This window comes from Rhinopithecus roxellana, chromosome 6, assembly GCF_007565055.1.
Source record: "Rhinopithecus roxellana isolate Shanxi Qingling chromosome 6, ASM756505v1, whole genome shotgun sequence".
NCBI classification, from domain to species: Eukaryota; Metazoa; Chordata; class Mammalia; order Primates; family Cercopithecidae; genus Rhinopithecus; species Rhinopithecus roxellana.
Genome location: NC_044554.1, coordinates 88,950,642 through 88,969,330, shown reverse-complemented (window position 1 = coordinate 88,969,330; position 18,689 = coordinate 88,950,642). Strand labels below are relative to the sequence as shown.

Sequence of the window (18,689 nt, the reverse complement as noted above, 5' to 3'; positions counted from 1 at the left end):
TTTTTAGACAAGCCTTTCAAAACATGGGTCTCAGGGTGAGTTTGGGAGTATTCATCCCATGTAGAATAACAAAAGGGGGCATTCATGAAAAGGTTTGGACATCTCATTAGCTTATAAGGTAATTGATTGAAAGAGAGAGTAGTGGTTAACATGGCTGCTCTCACATCTTTTGCCTTTCCCCTGTCATCTTACACTACCAGGCTGAGAGAACATGCTTTCCTGTGTGACATCTACCATCAACCTTGGCTCCACTTTTCCATTGGAATTTGTGCTTACCTAAGAAATGTGGTACAGGAGTTGGGATATTCCATATTAGGTTTATGAAAAATACATATAGCTCCCCAAGAAGTTTAAAAAAATATGGTATGGTAAAGTTTTTTTTTCTTTTTAATATTTATTTTGGTGACTATTTCAGTCAAGCTGCAGTTTCAGCTCAGGCCACATCAAATGTCAACCCAACCCAGCCTACTACTTCACAGCCTCTAAATTTGGCACATGTTCCTGGAGAAGAACCCCCACCAGCTCCAAACCTAGTGGCCCAAGAAAATCGACCCATGAATGAGAATGTTCAAATGAATGCACAGGGAGGTCCAGTACTAAATGAAGAAGACTTCAATCGAGACTGGCTAGACTGGATGTACACGTTCTCACGAGCTGCGATTCTCCTTAGCATTGTATACTTCTATTCTTCTTTTAGTCGGTTTATCATGGTAATGGGAGCCATGCTGCTGGTTTATTTGTGAGTGATGTTCATTAACTTTTTGTGGTTTAATGTCTGAAACTGTTCAGCACAGAATCTGGTGTAGGGTAGTCTGTTGTGAATGTTGAGTGAAGGAATTTGAATGCTGGACTTTAGATATCTGGCATGTTTTTGATGCCAAAAGCAAGGGCAGGTTTTGTTGAGTGAGAATGTTTATCAGAATTATTTAGAAGCAGATTTTTTGTTTACTGTGTTTTATAAAAATTGTTCATTCAGTGAGATATACTCTATCCGTTATTTAGAACTTAAGAAGTGTGTGATGCACTCCTGCATAAGGTTGTCCTCTTTCATTAGACTTACCAATAGTAAGTCCTATAGGTATAAGCCAGATTTTTTTCATAAGTAGACTGTTTTTCCCCTGCTCCCTTCTCTCTAAGGGGCAAACAGATATCTAAGTTGTATTTCATTTTGAAAAATACCAAAAAAGATTTATGATTCCTGATATGTTTTAATAACTAACATAGAGCCAGTGAAGTCCATGATAGACTTAGAGACTTGAGTTGGTTTTGTTTTGCTGTCATTGCTTTGAGAAGGGTGGTTCCCTGTCCTGAAGTGGGAGATTTGGTCTTTTTATTTATTATAGTTCTAATCATTTTTCTCTTATAGGACACTAATAACATTTTATAGTGTTACAAATAAAAACAACTGTGACTTATTTTATTTTCTCTTTATTTTACTGAACAGACACCAAGCTGGATGGTTTCCTTTTAGGCAAGAAGGAGGTCATCAACAGGCTCCCAACAATAATGCTGAAGTTAACAATGATGGGCAAAATGCAAACAACTTGGAACTTGAAGAAATGGTATGTGATTGAAGCTTTTGTATACTTAAGTTACTGAGATTTTCCCAGCACTGTATGGGACCAGTGTGATGAAAGAAGATTGGATGTTCCATAAGTATTTGTGAAGTGGTATGTGAAAGAAAGCTAACATATAAATTGTGATGGTTTCATTTGGGAGAGCTTAGAATATAATACCAAATCAGTCATATATTATAACTAAATGGGAAGAAGTAACTTTTTTTTCTTGAAAATAGTCTAGAAATAAAATTATACACATGGTAAGAATTTATTGTATTGCATTGGCAGTTGTCCCCTTTAAACTGGAACACTGAGGAATTTACCAATTTTGGCCTTAAAGATTTCTAATGACCACATATGTACCACTTCATATTCCTTTGTTCTACAAAGAATTTAACTGTCTTCTATTATGAGCCAATGCTCGTTCACATCACTCAGGAGTATGTTTCTTGTTTTGCTTGAAAGGAGCGTCTTATGGATGATGGGCTTGAAGACGAGAGTGGAGAAGATGCAGGTGAAGATGCCAGTGCAATTCAAAGGCCTGGATTAGTGGCTTCAGCTTGGTCTTTCATCACCACCTTCTTTACTTCACTAATACCAGAGGGGCCTCCCCAGGTTGCCAATTGACCTGAAAAACTGTGCCAGCTACAAGGAGGGTCTGACTTTAGGAAAGTGGTTTAAATAACAGTGCAATTTCAAAAAAATTTATAACTTTTTTTTGATCATCATGTACAGAGGTGTTTTTTTTCTTTAGGCTTCTCATGCATATGAATATTTTAAGCACAAATGGACTACTAAATGTCTGAATTTTTTTTTAAGATCGTAACAGAACATAGCGTAACAATATTGGTCTTCCAGTTGTTATTCATTTCAATTATGTGTAGTATACCAGGACAGACCTATTTTCATGTCTTATTTCTTTAAAGAGCTGCTTCATTGGCCGGGCGCCGTGGCTCACGTCTATAATCCCAGCACTTTGGGAGGCCGAGGCGGGTGGATTACTTGAGGTCAGGAGTTCGAGACCAGCCTGGCAAACATGGCGAAACCCCGTCTCTACTAAAAATACAAAAAAATTAGCCAGGTGTGATGGCACGCGCCTGTAATCCCAGCTACTCGGGAGCCTGAGGCAGGAGGATTGCTTGAACCCAGGAGGCGGAGGTTGCAGTGAGCTGAGATTGGGCCACTGTACTCCAGCCTGGGTGACAGAGTGACATTCAGTCTCAAAAAAAAAAAAAAAAAAAAAAAAGAGCTGCTTCACATATAAATGTCTATAGCTAGTAGCCTGGCCCTTTAATGTTTAATTTGAATAAATATATCTATTTTCTGTGAATTATCTTGAAAGTTTTAAACAGAATGACCTCATAGTTTTAATAAAGAATATTATTTACCTAAAATGTGCTAGTAGCATCTTGCCCAGCCATAAAGCAATAAACTTCTCAATAATCTTAATTTTGACCTTTGAATAAATAATGGAAACTTTCTATTTTAAGGGCATGTATCCCATCAATTGGAATCAATACCTTAACAGAAAAAGGCAGCTCTTCAATGGAATTAACGTGATATAAAATGTTTGATATAGGCAGTACTTTTATAAAAAAAAGATATGCTGGAAATTGCTCAGTGTAATTTTTTAAATAAAAAGTCAATTATGGTAAACAGTTTTATGGGATATTTGTTCAAACTCTTCACCCATTACATGCAAAAATTATATAAATTTTAGTAGTTGTTTGGAAGGGTTGCTGAAGTCTTAAAAGTCATTTACACCTCTTTCCATCCCAGATGGATATCTCCTAGTTAGATTGTCTGAAACCTCATTAGTTTGTTTAAAAATCCCTGTGAAAGCCAAGTTAATGTATCATGAGAAGGCAGTAAGTTTCTTGCGGGATAGCTAAATAAAACACATATGGGCGGGAGAACTTTATCTCACATGAAATGCATTATAAAATTATGAGTGTGGTACTGGCCCAGGAAAAAAAAATTATGTATATGATTAGATAACAGAGAAGATTAAGAAAACATCAATAAATTATTTTCTGATTTGTTTACTTATAATGATAAAAGTGAATTATCAGGGATGACTGGTTAGTTAACCATTTGAAAAGTAAAGTTAGGTTTCTATTTATAAATGTCAAGACATCATGATTGAATATGAACAATCAAATCATGAGAATACTAAGAACATATAGGTGAATATATAACATTGGAGTCAGAGGACACTTTTGTGGCAGAATCTTTAAAGGTGGCTAAGAATATAATGTTTTGACATAAGTAATTTAAAGGCAAATAATTAGAGCAAAAAAGATAGAAAAGGTAATAAATGAAGTCTTAAATTCAGTCCAGTAAAAAAAATTTGTATCCAGTAAAAGAAGGAAAAAAAGCACTCCAATAGGAAATGGGTAATAAAGATGAAAAAAAGTAGTATCTAGTAGTTAAAACTACCAAATTCATAAGATGATATTTAGTGTTGGTGAAACTGTAGGGGAATTTAAAATAGAATATAGCCATTCCAGCAAGTATCAGATTTTCAAAATGTGCACAGAATCATTCAGTGTCATCCTGTTATTCCTAGAATACAAATCAGACTAATAATGAACATGGCTTACAAAATCCTGAAAGGTTGTGCCCTCGCTTCCTGTCAGTTTGAGCTCCCCCTTAATTCCTGTTTTAGCTAGGCTGCTCTAATTCCAGCACCTTCCAGCCCCGGACTTTTTAAATTGCTGTTCTTTTTGCTGCAAACACACAGTTTCTTCCTTCTCTGCCTCACTAGCACTAATGACTCATCAGATCCCAGCATAATTGCCAGTTCTTTGGGAGGCTTTTCCCTGGAAGCACAGTTTATTACTTTGCTGTTAACACTGTTGCAGTTTACATTTATTTCCTTATTTCTCTCACCATATAGAAGGGATGAAGTTGGGGAGAATCTGGTATTTAGTTCAGTCCTGGATGAGTGCCAGCAGAAGTTTGAAAGGATATCATGCATGTGTGAGATTTAGCTTTCCAGATATTCATTGCATTGTTGGTAATTAGGAAATAATCAGAATTAGCAGATGTTCAGCAGAGTGAGTTATGGCCACATTTGAACACTGTTTGGGTCCATGATTAGGGATGGCTTATTTCAAGACTGATGTAATTATTGCATGCAGAAGAAAGGTCTGGATTTTAACCTGGGAGCTAAATAGATAAACTACCAAAGCTGGCAGAAATGCTCCATGGGTCAGAGCCTAAAGCAGGTACAGGGTGGGGAGAGAATTCTGAGTTAATTATGAGACTGATCAGTTTCATTTTTGTTGGGAGCTGGAGAGAAGAGAATTGGAGCTGTAGAACTCATTGGGGGTGGGCAGCATTGTGGGGACACCCCTCTGGAGGAAATGAACAAGTCCCTGCCTCCTAGCAGCAGGCTGGGGCCTAAGGAGAAAGGTCCTGGTTATAAACTCCTGTGAAGGGATGTTGTCACAGGTTCTAAGAACATGGAATTCGTGAGCCACTGTTATTTTCCCTACATTTTTAATTCCCTTGTGTTAGCCTCACATTCATTAAGTCTTTGTCAAAACTACAGCCCAATGTCAGCTGTGTTTTGGATGATTCAGGGAGGGACTGTGTCCATTCTGGGGCCAGATGGTACCTAGGTGGCTGGGGTAATCCAAACACTGGTCTTAAGGCCAGATTGTGACTAGTAACAACCTGTTTCTGGAATATAAACACTTCTAGGACTTCTTACATTATTATACATTACCATAAAGACTAGACCTTCTACAGTGAGAGGGTCAGATTATGTTAGGTGGGTAAAAGAAAAGGGTGGTCTGTAGGGCTGGAGAATTGGAGACATTCGCATCATATTTTGTTAACATAATTAGATGCCACAGCTCACCAGTATTGTAACTAGTTTCTCTGGCTGTTTCTACCATCACTATTGAAATTAGGCTTTTCAGATTTGTGGGAGGAAAGACCATATTTGGAGTTTCAGATATACAGTCCCAGTGGTAGTTTTTGCCTCACTGTTTTGTTGTTGTTGTTTGCTTGTTTGTTTTGAGATGGAGTCTCACTCTATCACCCAGGCTGGAGTGCAGTGGCACTATTTCGGCTCACTGCAACCTCTGCCTCCTGGGTTTAAGCAATTCTCTGCCTCACACTCCCAAGTAGCTGGGATTACAGGCACCTGCCAACACGCCCAGCTAATTTTTGTATTTTTAGTACAGATGGGGTTTCACCATTTTGGCCAGGCTGGTCCTGAACTCCTGACCTCATGATCCACCTGCCTTGGCTTCCCAAAGTGCTGGGATTACAGTTGTGAGCCACTGCGTCCGGCCTTGCCTCACTGTTAAAAGACTGTAATGTGATGTGATATATCAGCTTTTTCGAAGTCCGGTGGACGTCAGACCCTAAGGCCTGCAGTATCTGGAGTAGTGTTGCTGGATGTGCAAAACTGCCCGGCTCTGGCATGTGATGTTCTCATCTACTAGATCATTCCTTGGACTCACTTCTGCGGGTGGTATTGCTAGCATTGCACTTTGGAACTGCAACTTGGGAAAGTGATAGAAACCGACTGCATGGTAGGTACAAAGTAAGTTTGTTGTATTTTATACGCATTAATATTTTGGATGTTTCAATATTTAAACATTTCACAAAGGAAAATCAATGATAATGCTTCTTGAATGTGTTGTGAACAATGCAAGCCTTTTATTAAAAATTATGGAATATTCGAATGAAATGTTTTTCTTACAGAGAGCAGAGAATAATTACTCAGGGTTCCTGTGTCAAGGCCTCTAGGGCCCCTTTACTGTCTAGAATTCTTAGTAAGTGGAAAACCTTTCCCAAGCACAATGAAGTCTCAGCCCTGATATGGGCAGGACAGTAGAAGACCTGTCTCCTCTTTCCAGAGCAAACCCCAGTGGTTGCACCTGTCCTCCCATTACACTTTGGGGATAAACCCTGGAGGCCCTAGTGTAGGGGACCAGTTTCATGGGTCTTGTTGCCAAAGCTTACTTTCTTGATCCTACTGCTAAGTTCTGACCCTTCCTCCAATTGATCTGCTTTCCAAAAAGAGCACACCAACCCTTGCACAAACCATTTAATGTGGTGCAGTAAGCTGTTTCATCCAAATGTTCCAAAGCCATAGGATGAGCAAGTGGGAAAAACTTAGACCTGTAGAGGATCTTCCCCCAGTTAGTTAGACTCTTTCACAGGGGATGCATGGGAGATAGGCTGCTGTTGCGCCATCCTTTCTATTACATAATGATAACAACGGTTACTTGAAATGCTTTAAAACTTGATGTCATTTACGTTTAAATATTTGCTGTGTTCCTGGCTCTGTGCTAAATGCTATGCCTGCATCTTAAAAAATCCTTAAAATAAGGTAGGTAGGTACTACTATTGCTTCCATTCTCTAGATGGGATACTAAGATTTTAAGAAGTTAAATAGCTCACCTGAAAACACACAGCTAGTAAGTAACGCAATGGAGACTTGAACCCAAGTCTATTCTACTCTAGACCGTGGACTTCAAAATTAATTAATTATGCAAATAAGGAATGTGGAGAGTTCAGCCTTGAGCAAAGGGAGATTAGCTTGTTTTGCACCAACCCTTCTGCTGAGGAAAGGACAAAAACCAGAATATACATATCTATTCAAGGATCAGGCAGTTGAGAAAGCAAGGGCTAATATTCGAGAGGTGAGATGTACATTTGATACTATTCGTTTCCCCCTCAAGGGACTTGCTATTTCAAGGGCAGGGGCTGAGAAACTGAATAGAATTTGTAGAAGACTAATGGAGACCAAAAATTAAGAGTTGGGGTCCAAGTAGAAGTGGCCCTGGAAAACACCCCAGACTTTCTCTTGGGACCCCAAAGAGCTACTCTTTGATTAAAGGTGAACTGGATATGGGCCTGTTCTCACAAGGAGTGCAGCCCAGCCTCAGATCTAGTGGGTGGCCAGAAGCAAAATAAAGCCCCTCTGAAGGAGGAGGACGTGGTCTAATTTCTCAAATTTTCTCTATTAATTGTTTTCAAAGTCTGTTTAAGAAATAGGAATGCAAAAACACAAGATTTGACCAACAATGAGAAAGTGAACAATAGAAACAGACCTCCAGGAAATTCAGATAGTTAACATTATCTGACAGGTACTTTACAGTAACTATGATTAAAATGTTCATGAATTAGATGACCAAATGGAACAACTTCAGGAGAGAACTGGACGTTATATTTAAGATTCTAGAATTGAAAAATAATATAACAATTAAGAAATCAGTAGATGGCTCTGATACACACAACTTAAGAGACAGGTAATGAAATGAAAGATAATATCCAGACTGGTGCTGGGGGTAAATAGGGTAGACAGCTATTCGAAGAGTTAATGGTTAAGGATGTTCCCAAATTGGTGAAAGACATTAAGCCACATAAATAAGAAATGCTGTTGACCTCTAAGCAGGATAAGTTACAATGAAAATTATACTTAATTACTTTATAGTAAAACTACTGAAAAACAAAGACTAATTTTAAAAGTAGCCAGAGGAAAAATACATATTACTTTCAAAGGAGCAACAGCAAGCCTTGTTAGGGGATTTTCAGCAGAAGTAATGATAGTGGAAAATGGAATGGTGTTTTCAGAGAGCTTCAAGAAAATAATAGCCAACCTAGAAGACTACGAGGCAAAAATATCCTTCCAAAGACACATCCAAACTAAGGAAAATATAATTTGCCACCAATGAAAAGTACCAAAAGCATGAAAGGAAAGTACTAAAGGGTGTTCTTGAAGCAGAAGGAAAATGATCACTGACCATAGCTGGAGGTGCAGAAAGGCATTGAAGGGCAATGGAAAGGGTAAGTATATGTATAAAACTAAATAAATATTGAATGTATGAAACAACTTTTTACTTTATGGGATCTTAAATATATAAAGAACTAAAATACATCACCAAAAAAAAGCACGTAAGTGTGGAGGGAGGTAAATGTAGGGCTCCCCAAACCTTTCTGGCACCAGAGACTGGTCTTGTGGAAGATGATTTTTTCCCAAACAGTGGGTGGAGGGATAGAGGGATTGGGAGCATGGTGTTGGGATGACACTGTGCTACCTCAGACCATCAGGCATTAGATTCTCATAGGGAGCGCACAACCAAGATCCCTCACATGCACAGTTCACAATAGGATTAGCACTCCTATGAGAATCTAGTACCACTGTTAATCTGACAGGAGGTGGAGCTCAGGCGGTAATGCTTGCTGGCTTGCCACTCACCTCCTGCTGTGCGGCCCAGTTCCTAATAAGCTACTGACCAGTACTTGTTCACAGCCTGGGGACTGGGGACCCCTGAGTAAATGGAATTAAAGTATTCTGAAGTCCTTGAACTGTCTTGAAAGTGAAGATGGTGGAGGCACTGATTTATATTAGAAATGAATAAATCAGGGGTACATGTTTCAGTTTCTACAGTATTTTCTAAAAGAATAAGAGAATATAAAACTAACGATAACAGAAGGAGAATATGAAATAAAACAATCCCAAGGAAGAAAAAAAAAAAAAAACGCACAGAACAGATGGGAACAAATAGAAAACAAACGCCCACATACATCAATCTCTACATCAAGCATATGTGGACTAAATATTCCATTTCAAAGGCAATATTATCACCCCTGGATAAAGAGCAAATATAATTATCTGAGACTTCAAAACAACATACCTTAAACAAGGATACAGAAAGACTGAAAGTAAAAGGATGGAAAAAGGACTATCATGCAAGTATTAACCAAAAGGAAGCTGGTGTATTTAGTACACGAAGTAAACTTTCAGGCATTACTAGACTATAAAGGATATTTCATAATGATAAAGGGCTTACTTTACCAGGACTATACCAATGGCTGAAGTATTTGGGCTGTCTGTGAAGCTCAGATGGGCTGCTCGTGGCCCAGCCTCATCTTGGTGATGGCCCAGGAAGCTGAGACTTGGAATTGGTTGAAGAGAAGCCAGACTCAAAATAAGTATTTGAAGATTGTGTGTGTGTGTGTGTGTGTGTGTGTGTGTGTGTTTAGGGGAAAACATGAGAGGTAGAGTACTATTCAAAAGGACAAGAAGTGGAACATTTTCTTTTATAAATTAAATAAATGATGGCTCCGAGCCTTCCCCTGCCTCCTGCCTTTTTTGGGTCCAGCTTGCTAAAAAATGTTATTAATGATAGTTCACACTTACGAAATTCTTGCCTTCTAAGTGCTTTGCAGGTATTAATTTAATCCTTACAACAGACTTAGGAGATAGGCATCATCACTACCATCGCTATTTTACAGATGGAAAAACCAGCAACCGTCAGAGCTGGTATTCAAAATAAGCCAATTCAGATTCCGAGTCCCGACTCCTAACCATGGAGCGGCCTCAGGGTTTTATAGATTGTCCGGCTCTTTGGATGAACATCACACCTCATGGAGAAGAGTCCCTTCCATTTTAACGGCTCCAGGTTGTCATGGAAATCCTCTGTATACAGAGGGTAGGGAGGAGGATGAGAAGCAATACATGTTTATTGGGACTTTCTATCACCCCAGGACTTATGCAGGTACATTATAACAATGTTGAATACAGTGTTAGTCCCATTTTAACTGAGGAAGATAAAGTTTGGACCGTCAGAGACAGAGCAAGGCACATTGGTAAGGGCAGACAAGGGATTCATCTGACTCCAATGCCTCTTCCCTGCTAAACCACACTGGCTTGTCACACCGTGAAATTAGAGTCAACTTGTTAAATCTTGGCACGTTGCTAAATTATTAATTACACCCCCAGGAGCTGTGACTGGAGCGGCAGGGATGCTATGGCTGCACTGTACTATTTTTAGCACTAGATGGTGGTGTAACACTGCACAGCTCTACTGCGGCGGTCCTTGGAGGAAGATTACTTCAGGGCTTGGAGACGCTGGAGGAAAGGATGCTACCTTACCAAACATGAAAAAAACGTGGAAGACAGGACACTCTCGGGCCTTGATATTCTGGTTCCTGATGGCGAACTTTGGGAAAGCTGGAGACTGTAGCCTCCAGGTGACTCCAGGATGTGCAGTACTGGCATCTGGGTTTTGCTCACACAACCGTGAACTCCTGGTTCCACAAAGCCCTAGCAAGTGGATTGGAGCACACACCCACCCACCTCCTCAGATGCTCCTACGAGTGGGGGAGGTATCTTGGCACGTAGGAGCTTGGTGCCGTGTTAGGTGCTCAGGATACTGGTTGTCCGGAATCCCAGTGAAGTGCAGCCCCGCCTTTGTTGTGCCACTTTCCCACGCGCCTCCTGCCACTCTGAGGGTTGCAGAGGCTGCAGAGTTGTCTAGCTTGAGAAACTGTATCAAGGGTGCTCCCTGACGGCCTGGCAGCTCGCTGAAGAGCTGCCTTCAGTTCAAAACAGTTTTAGGGAGATTGTCATATACTCAATGGGTTTAAATGATTTTACACTGACTCTTCAAAAGTGTCAAAGTCATGAAAAACAAAGAAAGGCCGAGGAAATGCTCCAGATTGGAGGAGAAGGGCGACATGGCAGCTGTGCATGCACCGTGGGTCCTGAACCAGAAAAAGGAGCTCAGTGGGACGATTGGTAACTTTTGGATACAACCTGTAGGTGAGCTAATAGTATTGCTTCGATGTTAATTTCTTGGTTTTGATCACTGTACTATAACTATGCAGAAAGTTAACATTTGGGGAAGCTGGGTAAAGGGTATGTGGGAATTCTTTGTGCTATTTTTGCAACTTTTCTCATCAAGTTTGAAATTATTTCAAAATTGAAAGCTAATAAAAATTATAAAAATGTTCTTAATATTATTATGGAATATTTCAAAAATATAGAAAAATATAGATAACAAACCTGGCCACTTTTATAGGTGACTCAAGGGTGCTGTTGGCACCAGACAGACGAATGAAGTTCCTGTAGGAGTTAAGCATTGAGCTCTGTTGTCTCGCTCTCTGTGTCCAGAGGTGGCTCCTGGTAGTTGAATTAGACCATTATATTCTGGGCAAGAGCTATTTAAATTTTTGACAGCCTCCACTTTAGAACAAATCAGCAGACAATCCACCTCCATGGCCATAGTGTTTGCTTAGTGAGATAGCACCTTATTCCCATGCCCTACTTAGTAATTCTCTTGGGAGACATTTTTTTTTTTTCCCAGACCTTGTCTTTTATTACAGGGATCTAATCATTACTGTCTGAAACAAAAACATATAAAGATGGCCCCAATTGCTTAATGATGCTTTTGATATGTTTCCTTAACTTCTTTAACTTTCAAAAATGAACTTTTAATTTTAGAACAGTTTTAGAGTTTCAGAAAAATTACAAAGATGATACAGAGTTACCATATTCTCTGCACCCAGTTCCCCCTATATTATCAGGTTACCTTAGTAGGGTACATTTGTTGCAATTAATGAACCAGTATTGATACATTATGATTAACTAAAGTCCATACTTTATTTAGATTTCCTTAGTCTATCTAATGTCTCTTTTCTGTTCCAGAATCCGCTCCAAGATTCCAAGATATCACATTAAATTTAGATGTTATGTCTATTTATGCTACTCTAGGGTGTGACAATTTCTCAGACTTCTTTGTTTTTGATGGCCTTAATATTTTTGAGTAGTATGGGTGGAGTATTTTTATAGGATGTCTCTTGACTTGGGATTTGTCTGATATTTTTCTCATGATTAAACTGGGGTTATGTATTTTTAGGAGGAAGACAACAGGGGTAATGTGCCAAATATTTTCATCACATCATATCAAGAATACATAGTATCTCTGGGCATGGTGGCGGGCCGTTAAAATTAGCTGGGCATGGTGGCAGGCTGCTCAGGAGAACTCCTTGAACCCAGGAGGTGGAGGCTGCAGTAGACCAAGATTGTGCCACTGCACTCCAGCCTGGGTGACACAGTGAGACTCCATCTCAAAAAAGAAATACATGATATTGACCTTCACCACCTGGTGAAGGTCACCTGGCCACCTGGTAGTGTTTGTCAGGTTTTCCCACTGTAAAGTAATTCCCACCTGCCTTCCACACTGAGCTCTTTGGAAGAAAGTCACTGTGTGCAGCTAAGAAGGAGCAGGGAGTTATGCCTCACTGCTTCGAGGACGGAGTATCTACATAAATTATTTGGAATTCTTCTCTATGGCGGGATTTATCTCTTGCCTCCCAATTATTTATTTAATCAATCTATTTATTTGTGTTAGTGTGGACTCATGGATATTTATTTTAAACATTGGGTTTTAATCCAATATGACTTTATTTTATTGTTAATATTGTTTAAGCTTTGGCCACTGGGAGGTCTTTCAGGTGGCTCCTGTGTTCCTATTTAATGGCTACACAATAATTGTACATATTAATAGGGTACATGTGTCATTTTGATACGAGCATACAATGTGTACTAAAATCAGGGTAATTGGGATATCCATCACCTCAAATTTATCATTTCTTTGTGTTGGGAACATTCCAAATCTTCCTTTCTTGCTATTTTGAAATATACAGTAAGTTCTTGTTAATTATAGTCATTCTACTGTGCTATCAAACACTAGAACTTATTTCTTTTATCTAACTGTATTTTTGTACCCATTAACCAACTTCTCTTCCTGCCTCCACCTCACCATTTCCTGGACTCTGGTAACCACCAGTCATACTGTCTTCTTGATATCCACTTTTTAGCTTTCCCATGAGAGTGAGAACATGTGATATTTGTGTTTCTGTGCCTGACTTATTTCATTTAACATAATGTCTTCCTGTTTCATTCATGTTGCTGCAAATGACAAGATTTCGTTCCTTTTCATGGCTGAATAGTACTTTATTGTGTCTATATGCCACATTTTTTAATCCATTCATCTGTTGAGGGACACTTAGGTTGATTCTACATTTTTGCTATTGTGAATAGTGTTGTAATAAATATGGGAGTGCAGATATCTCTGGTATACTGGTTTCCTTTCTTTTGGATAGATAGCCAGTAGCAAAATTCCTGGATCATATGGTGGCTCTATTTTTAGCTTTCTGAGGAACCTCCACACTGTTTTCCATAGTGGCTATACTAATTTACATTTTCACCTGTTTGTACAAGCTTGCCCTTTCTCCAAGGCCTCAAGCATGTTATTTTTTGTCTTTTTGATCATAGCCATTTTACCTGGGGTGAGATGGTATCTCATTGTGGTTTTGATTTGCATTTCCATGTGAATTAGTGATGTTGTGTTCCTTTGATATATCCCCATCATTGAGACTTTTCTTTTGAGCACTTGCTTATTTCCTGGCATAGTAAGATGTTCCAAGCTCATCTTGTGTATTTTCTGCTCCGGTGCTAGAATCAGCCATTTCTCCAAAGAGCTTTTGGAAGATATTTGCTTTCTTGATTACAGTTAGGATTTTCTCATGAGGGAAGTTTGTTGATGGCCTGCAAACAAATAGTAAAATACTACGTGATGTCATGAAAATTAATTGCATCTTTCCTTCTAGATTTTGCATATAGAAGACGGTAATTGTGAAAACAGTGAAAGAAGAAATGTATCTGAGAATTCAGTCAATAGGCTTTAGAGTGAATATTATTTTTGTGTGCTCAAAGGCATCTTTTCAGTTTGGCTTTGTAAGGTTTCATTCTTTTTTTGGTAGGAAAATACAAATAAAAGGAAGGAGCAGGGGAAGTGGAGAGTCACCTGCGGGACCAGCCATACCCCCTGTTGCTGTCCTCAAGGCCTAAACTGTCTATAATAGCATCAGTTTTCTCTTTCTTTTCCCTTTTTTTTTTAGATAGTGTCTTTCTGTGTTGCCCAGGCTGGAGTGCAGAGGCATGATCTCGGCTCACTGCAACCTCCACCTCCTGGGTTCAAGTGAGTCTCTTGCCTTGGGCTCCTGAGTAGCTGGGATTACAGGCGTACACCACAACACCCAGGGAATTTTTGTATTTTTAGTAGAGACGGGGTTTCACCATGTTGGCCAGGCTGGTCTCGAACTCCTGACCTCAGGTAATCCACCCGCCTCAGCCTCCCAAAGTGCTGGGATTACAGGCGTGAGCCACTGCGCCCGGCCAGCCTCAGTTTTCTTTGTGCATGTTTTCCACAGTCCTGTCACTGCAGATGTTTTCCGTTTTTTCCTCTGCTTGGTATACTTTTCTCCACTCATAGTTTCTTAGTAACCGCTGCCCGCTATGACCCTTCATCCTCCCATTTCTGCCTCATGTCTTGGTTCTCAGCATTTTTCCAGTTTCAGGCCTGTTGTTGACTGCTGGATTCCTACTGTGTTTCCCAGTTAAAATTCTCAAAAGAAGGAACCTGACGGGCTCAACACAAAGTTTCTTGCTAGACAATATCATGTGTCACAAGTCAGCGTATCGACTGGTTGCCTGGGCTTAGTGTCAATGCAGTTCCATCACCTGCTGCCTGAGAGTAAGGTGGGATCAGTTGCAGGGCTCATTTGGTCCTGCCCCTTCAGCAGAGGCTTTGGCATTAGAAGAGGCTGTGGGTACCAAGGCTGGCCTTCTGCTTCATGGCTTGGTGGGGAGGAACAGAGCAAGAGTAGTTAGAGACCCCTGAATAGGATCAGGAGTACCCAGTACTAATAAAGCCAAAATTTGTACAACACTCTAACATTTGCTAAGCACTATAAAGTCATGATCTCATTTTGCGCATAGCTGGGAAACACTAATTGTACTTTACTGTGATTGCCTCTTTCCTTGGGTCTCTCTTACAAGCAGACCACACGGACCCTGCAGGCAGGAATTATGTCCTGTTATTGTGATATCCTTAGCACCAACTCTACAGGTAATATTCTAGAAATATTTATTAGATGTAAGAATTAAACAATAGCATGTCTTCAAGGTGGACAGCTGTTATTACTGTTTTACAACTGAGGAAACTGAGATTCAGTTAAGTAATGCAAAGTAATTTGAATAAAAGACTGGGTTCCTTGTAGCCCAGTCTTTTTACAAAGTTGCATTCAGAGAGAAGCGTTTGACTCTCTCTTTTTTCCCGTCATCCTGTACTTCCCTCCATTCTTCTTTCCCATGCCAGTTACTGCTGGGGCTTCGGGGCCCTCTGGGTGCTCTGAGCCCCTCTAGAATGACTAAGAGTCTTCACTCACTCCTGTCAAAGGGCAGTGGGTAGCAGTCCCTTGGTAATATTTTAGCCTTCTTCACTGATTTTTTTGTGAGAAACCTCCAGAGAATAAAAGTCTTCCGCCTCATTAAATTGGCTGATATCTGGTAGATTTATAATGGAAATAGAATCTTCATATCCCAGGCTGGAATAAGGGTTAGAGGCAGGTTTGAGGTGGATCAGGGATGCTGTGTTCAGTTCTGAATATTATGAGTTGGAGGCAAAAGGGAGGAACAGTGGAAGACATACTTCCAGGAGGAGGGGTCCAGCTTTGGATGCCAGACTGGAACCAGAGAGATGGATTGTATAAGGCATGGATGTGGAGGTTTCAGAGAAGTAGCAACTAAAATTGGTGCCACAGATGAGATAACTGGTAAGTAACTTAGAATATCATTATTCAATATCAAAACCATCATAGATAATTATGGATTAAAATGGAAAATTAGCATGTGTAATTAAGTCACACACAAAGACCTCAGAGAACTTTAGTTTTAGCGGGAGGCCATTTTGTACCCCAGACTCTTAGGAAAACACATGTTTCTCTGTTAGACATGCATGCGTGTGTGTGTGTGTGTGTGTGTGTGTGTGTGTATACATATACTTGCTTCCCTTTGCTGTCATTTTCTTGTTTTGTGCCCACTAGACTGTGTCCTCACTCTTTCTCCATAGTGCCCACCAGGTTACCCTGTCCATGGAGGGCATCCATATGTGGAAAGATGCTGGTTGCAACATTACTAATAGTAGTGAAAAGTGGAAAACAATATAAAATATCTTTAAAAAGGGCATGGTATGGTAAAATAGGATGTATTCACTCTGTGTTAGTCCATTTTCAGATTGCTATAAGGAAATACCTGAGACTGGGTAATTTATAAAGAAAAGAGATTTAATTGACTCACAGTTCTGCATGCCTGGGGAAGCCTCAGGAGACTTGCAATCATGGTGGAAAGCACCTCTTCACAGGACGGCAGTAGAGACAATGAGAGCCAGCAGGGGAAATGCCGGACACTTATAAAACCATCAGATCTTGTGAGAACTCACTATCATGAGAAGAGCACAGGGGAAACCGCCCCCATGATTCAATTACTTCCCACTGGGTCCCTCCTACAACACATGGGGATTACAGGGATTACAATCCAGGATGAGATTTGGGTAGGGAAACAGCCAAACCATAGTACACTCAATGGAATGTCATGCCACCATTCTATGATGGTTGTAAAAAATGTGTTGCAAACTCAAAAATGCATATGTATTTTCTCAAAAAACGTGTCTCTCATACACCATTTCTTAAGAAGCTGCTGAATTGTATGTTTCCAGCAGAAAGAACAGACAGTGGAAAAGGCCCTCAGGACTCCAGGCGTTGGAGTTATGAGTTACAACTTTAAAATAACGAAAGCTCCCTATGTTCAAAGAATAACAACTGATAAAGAGTAAACCAAGAAAGAAAGAGCTGGGGGCACTGGAATCTGGAGATTCAAAGTAGGAGAGAGGTGAAGGAAACCCACAGGCTGATGATGAAGGGAGCTCCCAGGCTGGTGGCCAACAGCGGAGCTGGAAGGCAGCCTCTGTGAGTTGAGGGCCATCATCGCAAGATCCCTGCTGTCTTAGCGCCATCTGTGAGAAGAATGCCTGGGGGAGGCTGGTCCTGATTCTTCTCTTGGCTCAGTGCTATTAAAGCTGCTGCTCTCCCCTTGATGCTTGGGTTAGCTCTGAACTCTTGAGGGCTGACAGAAGAGGGCTGTGAGTTCAGAAGAAAATACAGAGCAGCCTCCTCCCTCCAAAGCTCTTTCTGACAGGTGTCTGGTAGGTAGTTCAAATTCTAGTTCTGTCTGATGCCCCAGCTGTGCTAATGTATGGTTTCCATGACTCAGCCATGACCTTGCCTGCACACATCCCTAGAAAGGGCTCTCATAGATTCTCAGGGAAACAGAAGCCAGCCTGTGACGCCCATTTTGCCACCTTCTCTTCTGTTGGGAACCCTTGTAGAATAGCGTTGATATTTTCCTTCTCTTACACAGATTTGTGCTTCCTAGGCAATTTTTACAACACTATTTAAAGAAAAGCAAGGGAGTGACTAACACAGAAGGCAGGAAGGGTTATCTGTCAGGGATAAGATATCTGACTGTGGCAGAGGCAATATGTGATGGGCAGTGTTGTTCAGACATAAAGGAAGGCCACATTTCCAACCCTCTTTAGAGTTAAGTTGAGGCCATGTGGCAGCTCTTACCGAAGAAGGCAGTGATGTGTCACTCCTTGAGAAAGGCAGTTAAAAGCAGATGTAAGTTCTCTGTGTCCTCTCTTATTTATTCTACTTAACTAAAAGGAAAAATTCCAAGATGGTGAAATGATGAGTCTTAAATTACTGTTAAGACTCTTAACAGTCTTAAATTTGTTCCAGAGCTTGTGTTTCAATGGGGCCAGAGCCAGGGTCTTAAATTACTGTTGGAGGTGGCAAGTACAGCTCCTGAGCCTGCATGGACTGTGATGTGAGAGGGACATCAATGTATGTGTACGTGTGTTTTACATCAATGGCATTTTGAGATCTGTCTGTAGCTGCTGTGATACACTAACGCAGGCACATGAGGGGCCACTAATGTGGTCATAATAGTCTATTTCTTAAACGGGATAGTGGGTACATGGCTGTTAATTTTATTATTATTATTATTATTTATTTATTTTTTTTGAGATAAAGTCTCGCTCTGTCGCCCAGACTGGAGTGCAGTGGCATGATCTTGGCTCACTGCAACCTCTGCCTCCTGGGTTCAAGCGATTCTCCTGCCTCAGCTCCTGAGTAGCTGAGATTATAGGCACGTGTCACCACGCCTGGCTTATTTTTGTGTTTTTAGTCGAGACGGTGTTTCTCCAAGTTGGCCAGGCTGGTCTTGAATGCCTGACCTCAGGTGATCTGCCCACCCTGGGCCTCCCAAAGTGCTGGGATTGCAGGCGTGAACCACTGTGTCTGGCCATTATTATTCTTTAAACCACATAATTTTTATGTACTTTTCTGTATGTACTGTACATTTCATAATAAATATTTAAAGTCAGGCTCTTATGTACGTTGTGACCACCTGAA

At 40.4% G+C, this 18,689-nt stretch overlaps 1 protein-coding gene across 3 annotated transcripts in view; it reads left to right on the top strand.

Annotated features, from left to right (window-relative positions):
• HERPUD2 (HERPUD family member 2) overlaps window positions 1-3,217 on the top strand; it is a 53,246-nt gene extending 50,029 nt beyond the window's left edge. The window contains exons 8-10 of one of the 3 annotated variants that reach the window (XM_030932663.1): window positions 416-739; window positions 1,445-1,562; window positions 2,025-3,217. In XM_030932663.1, coding sequence (XP_030788523.1) covers window positions 416-739; window positions 1,445-1,562; window positions 2,025-2,186 — 604 coding nt within the window. In that variant the 3' untranslated portion in view covers window positions 2,187-3,217. The remainder of the gene's footprint in view (window positions 1-415; window positions 740-1,444; window positions 1,563-2,024) is intronic. The other 2 variants (XM_010361126.2, XM_030932664.1) reach the window with 2 other exon arrangements.
• The last annotated feature ends 15,472 nt before the right edge of the window (window positions 3,218-18,689 follow it).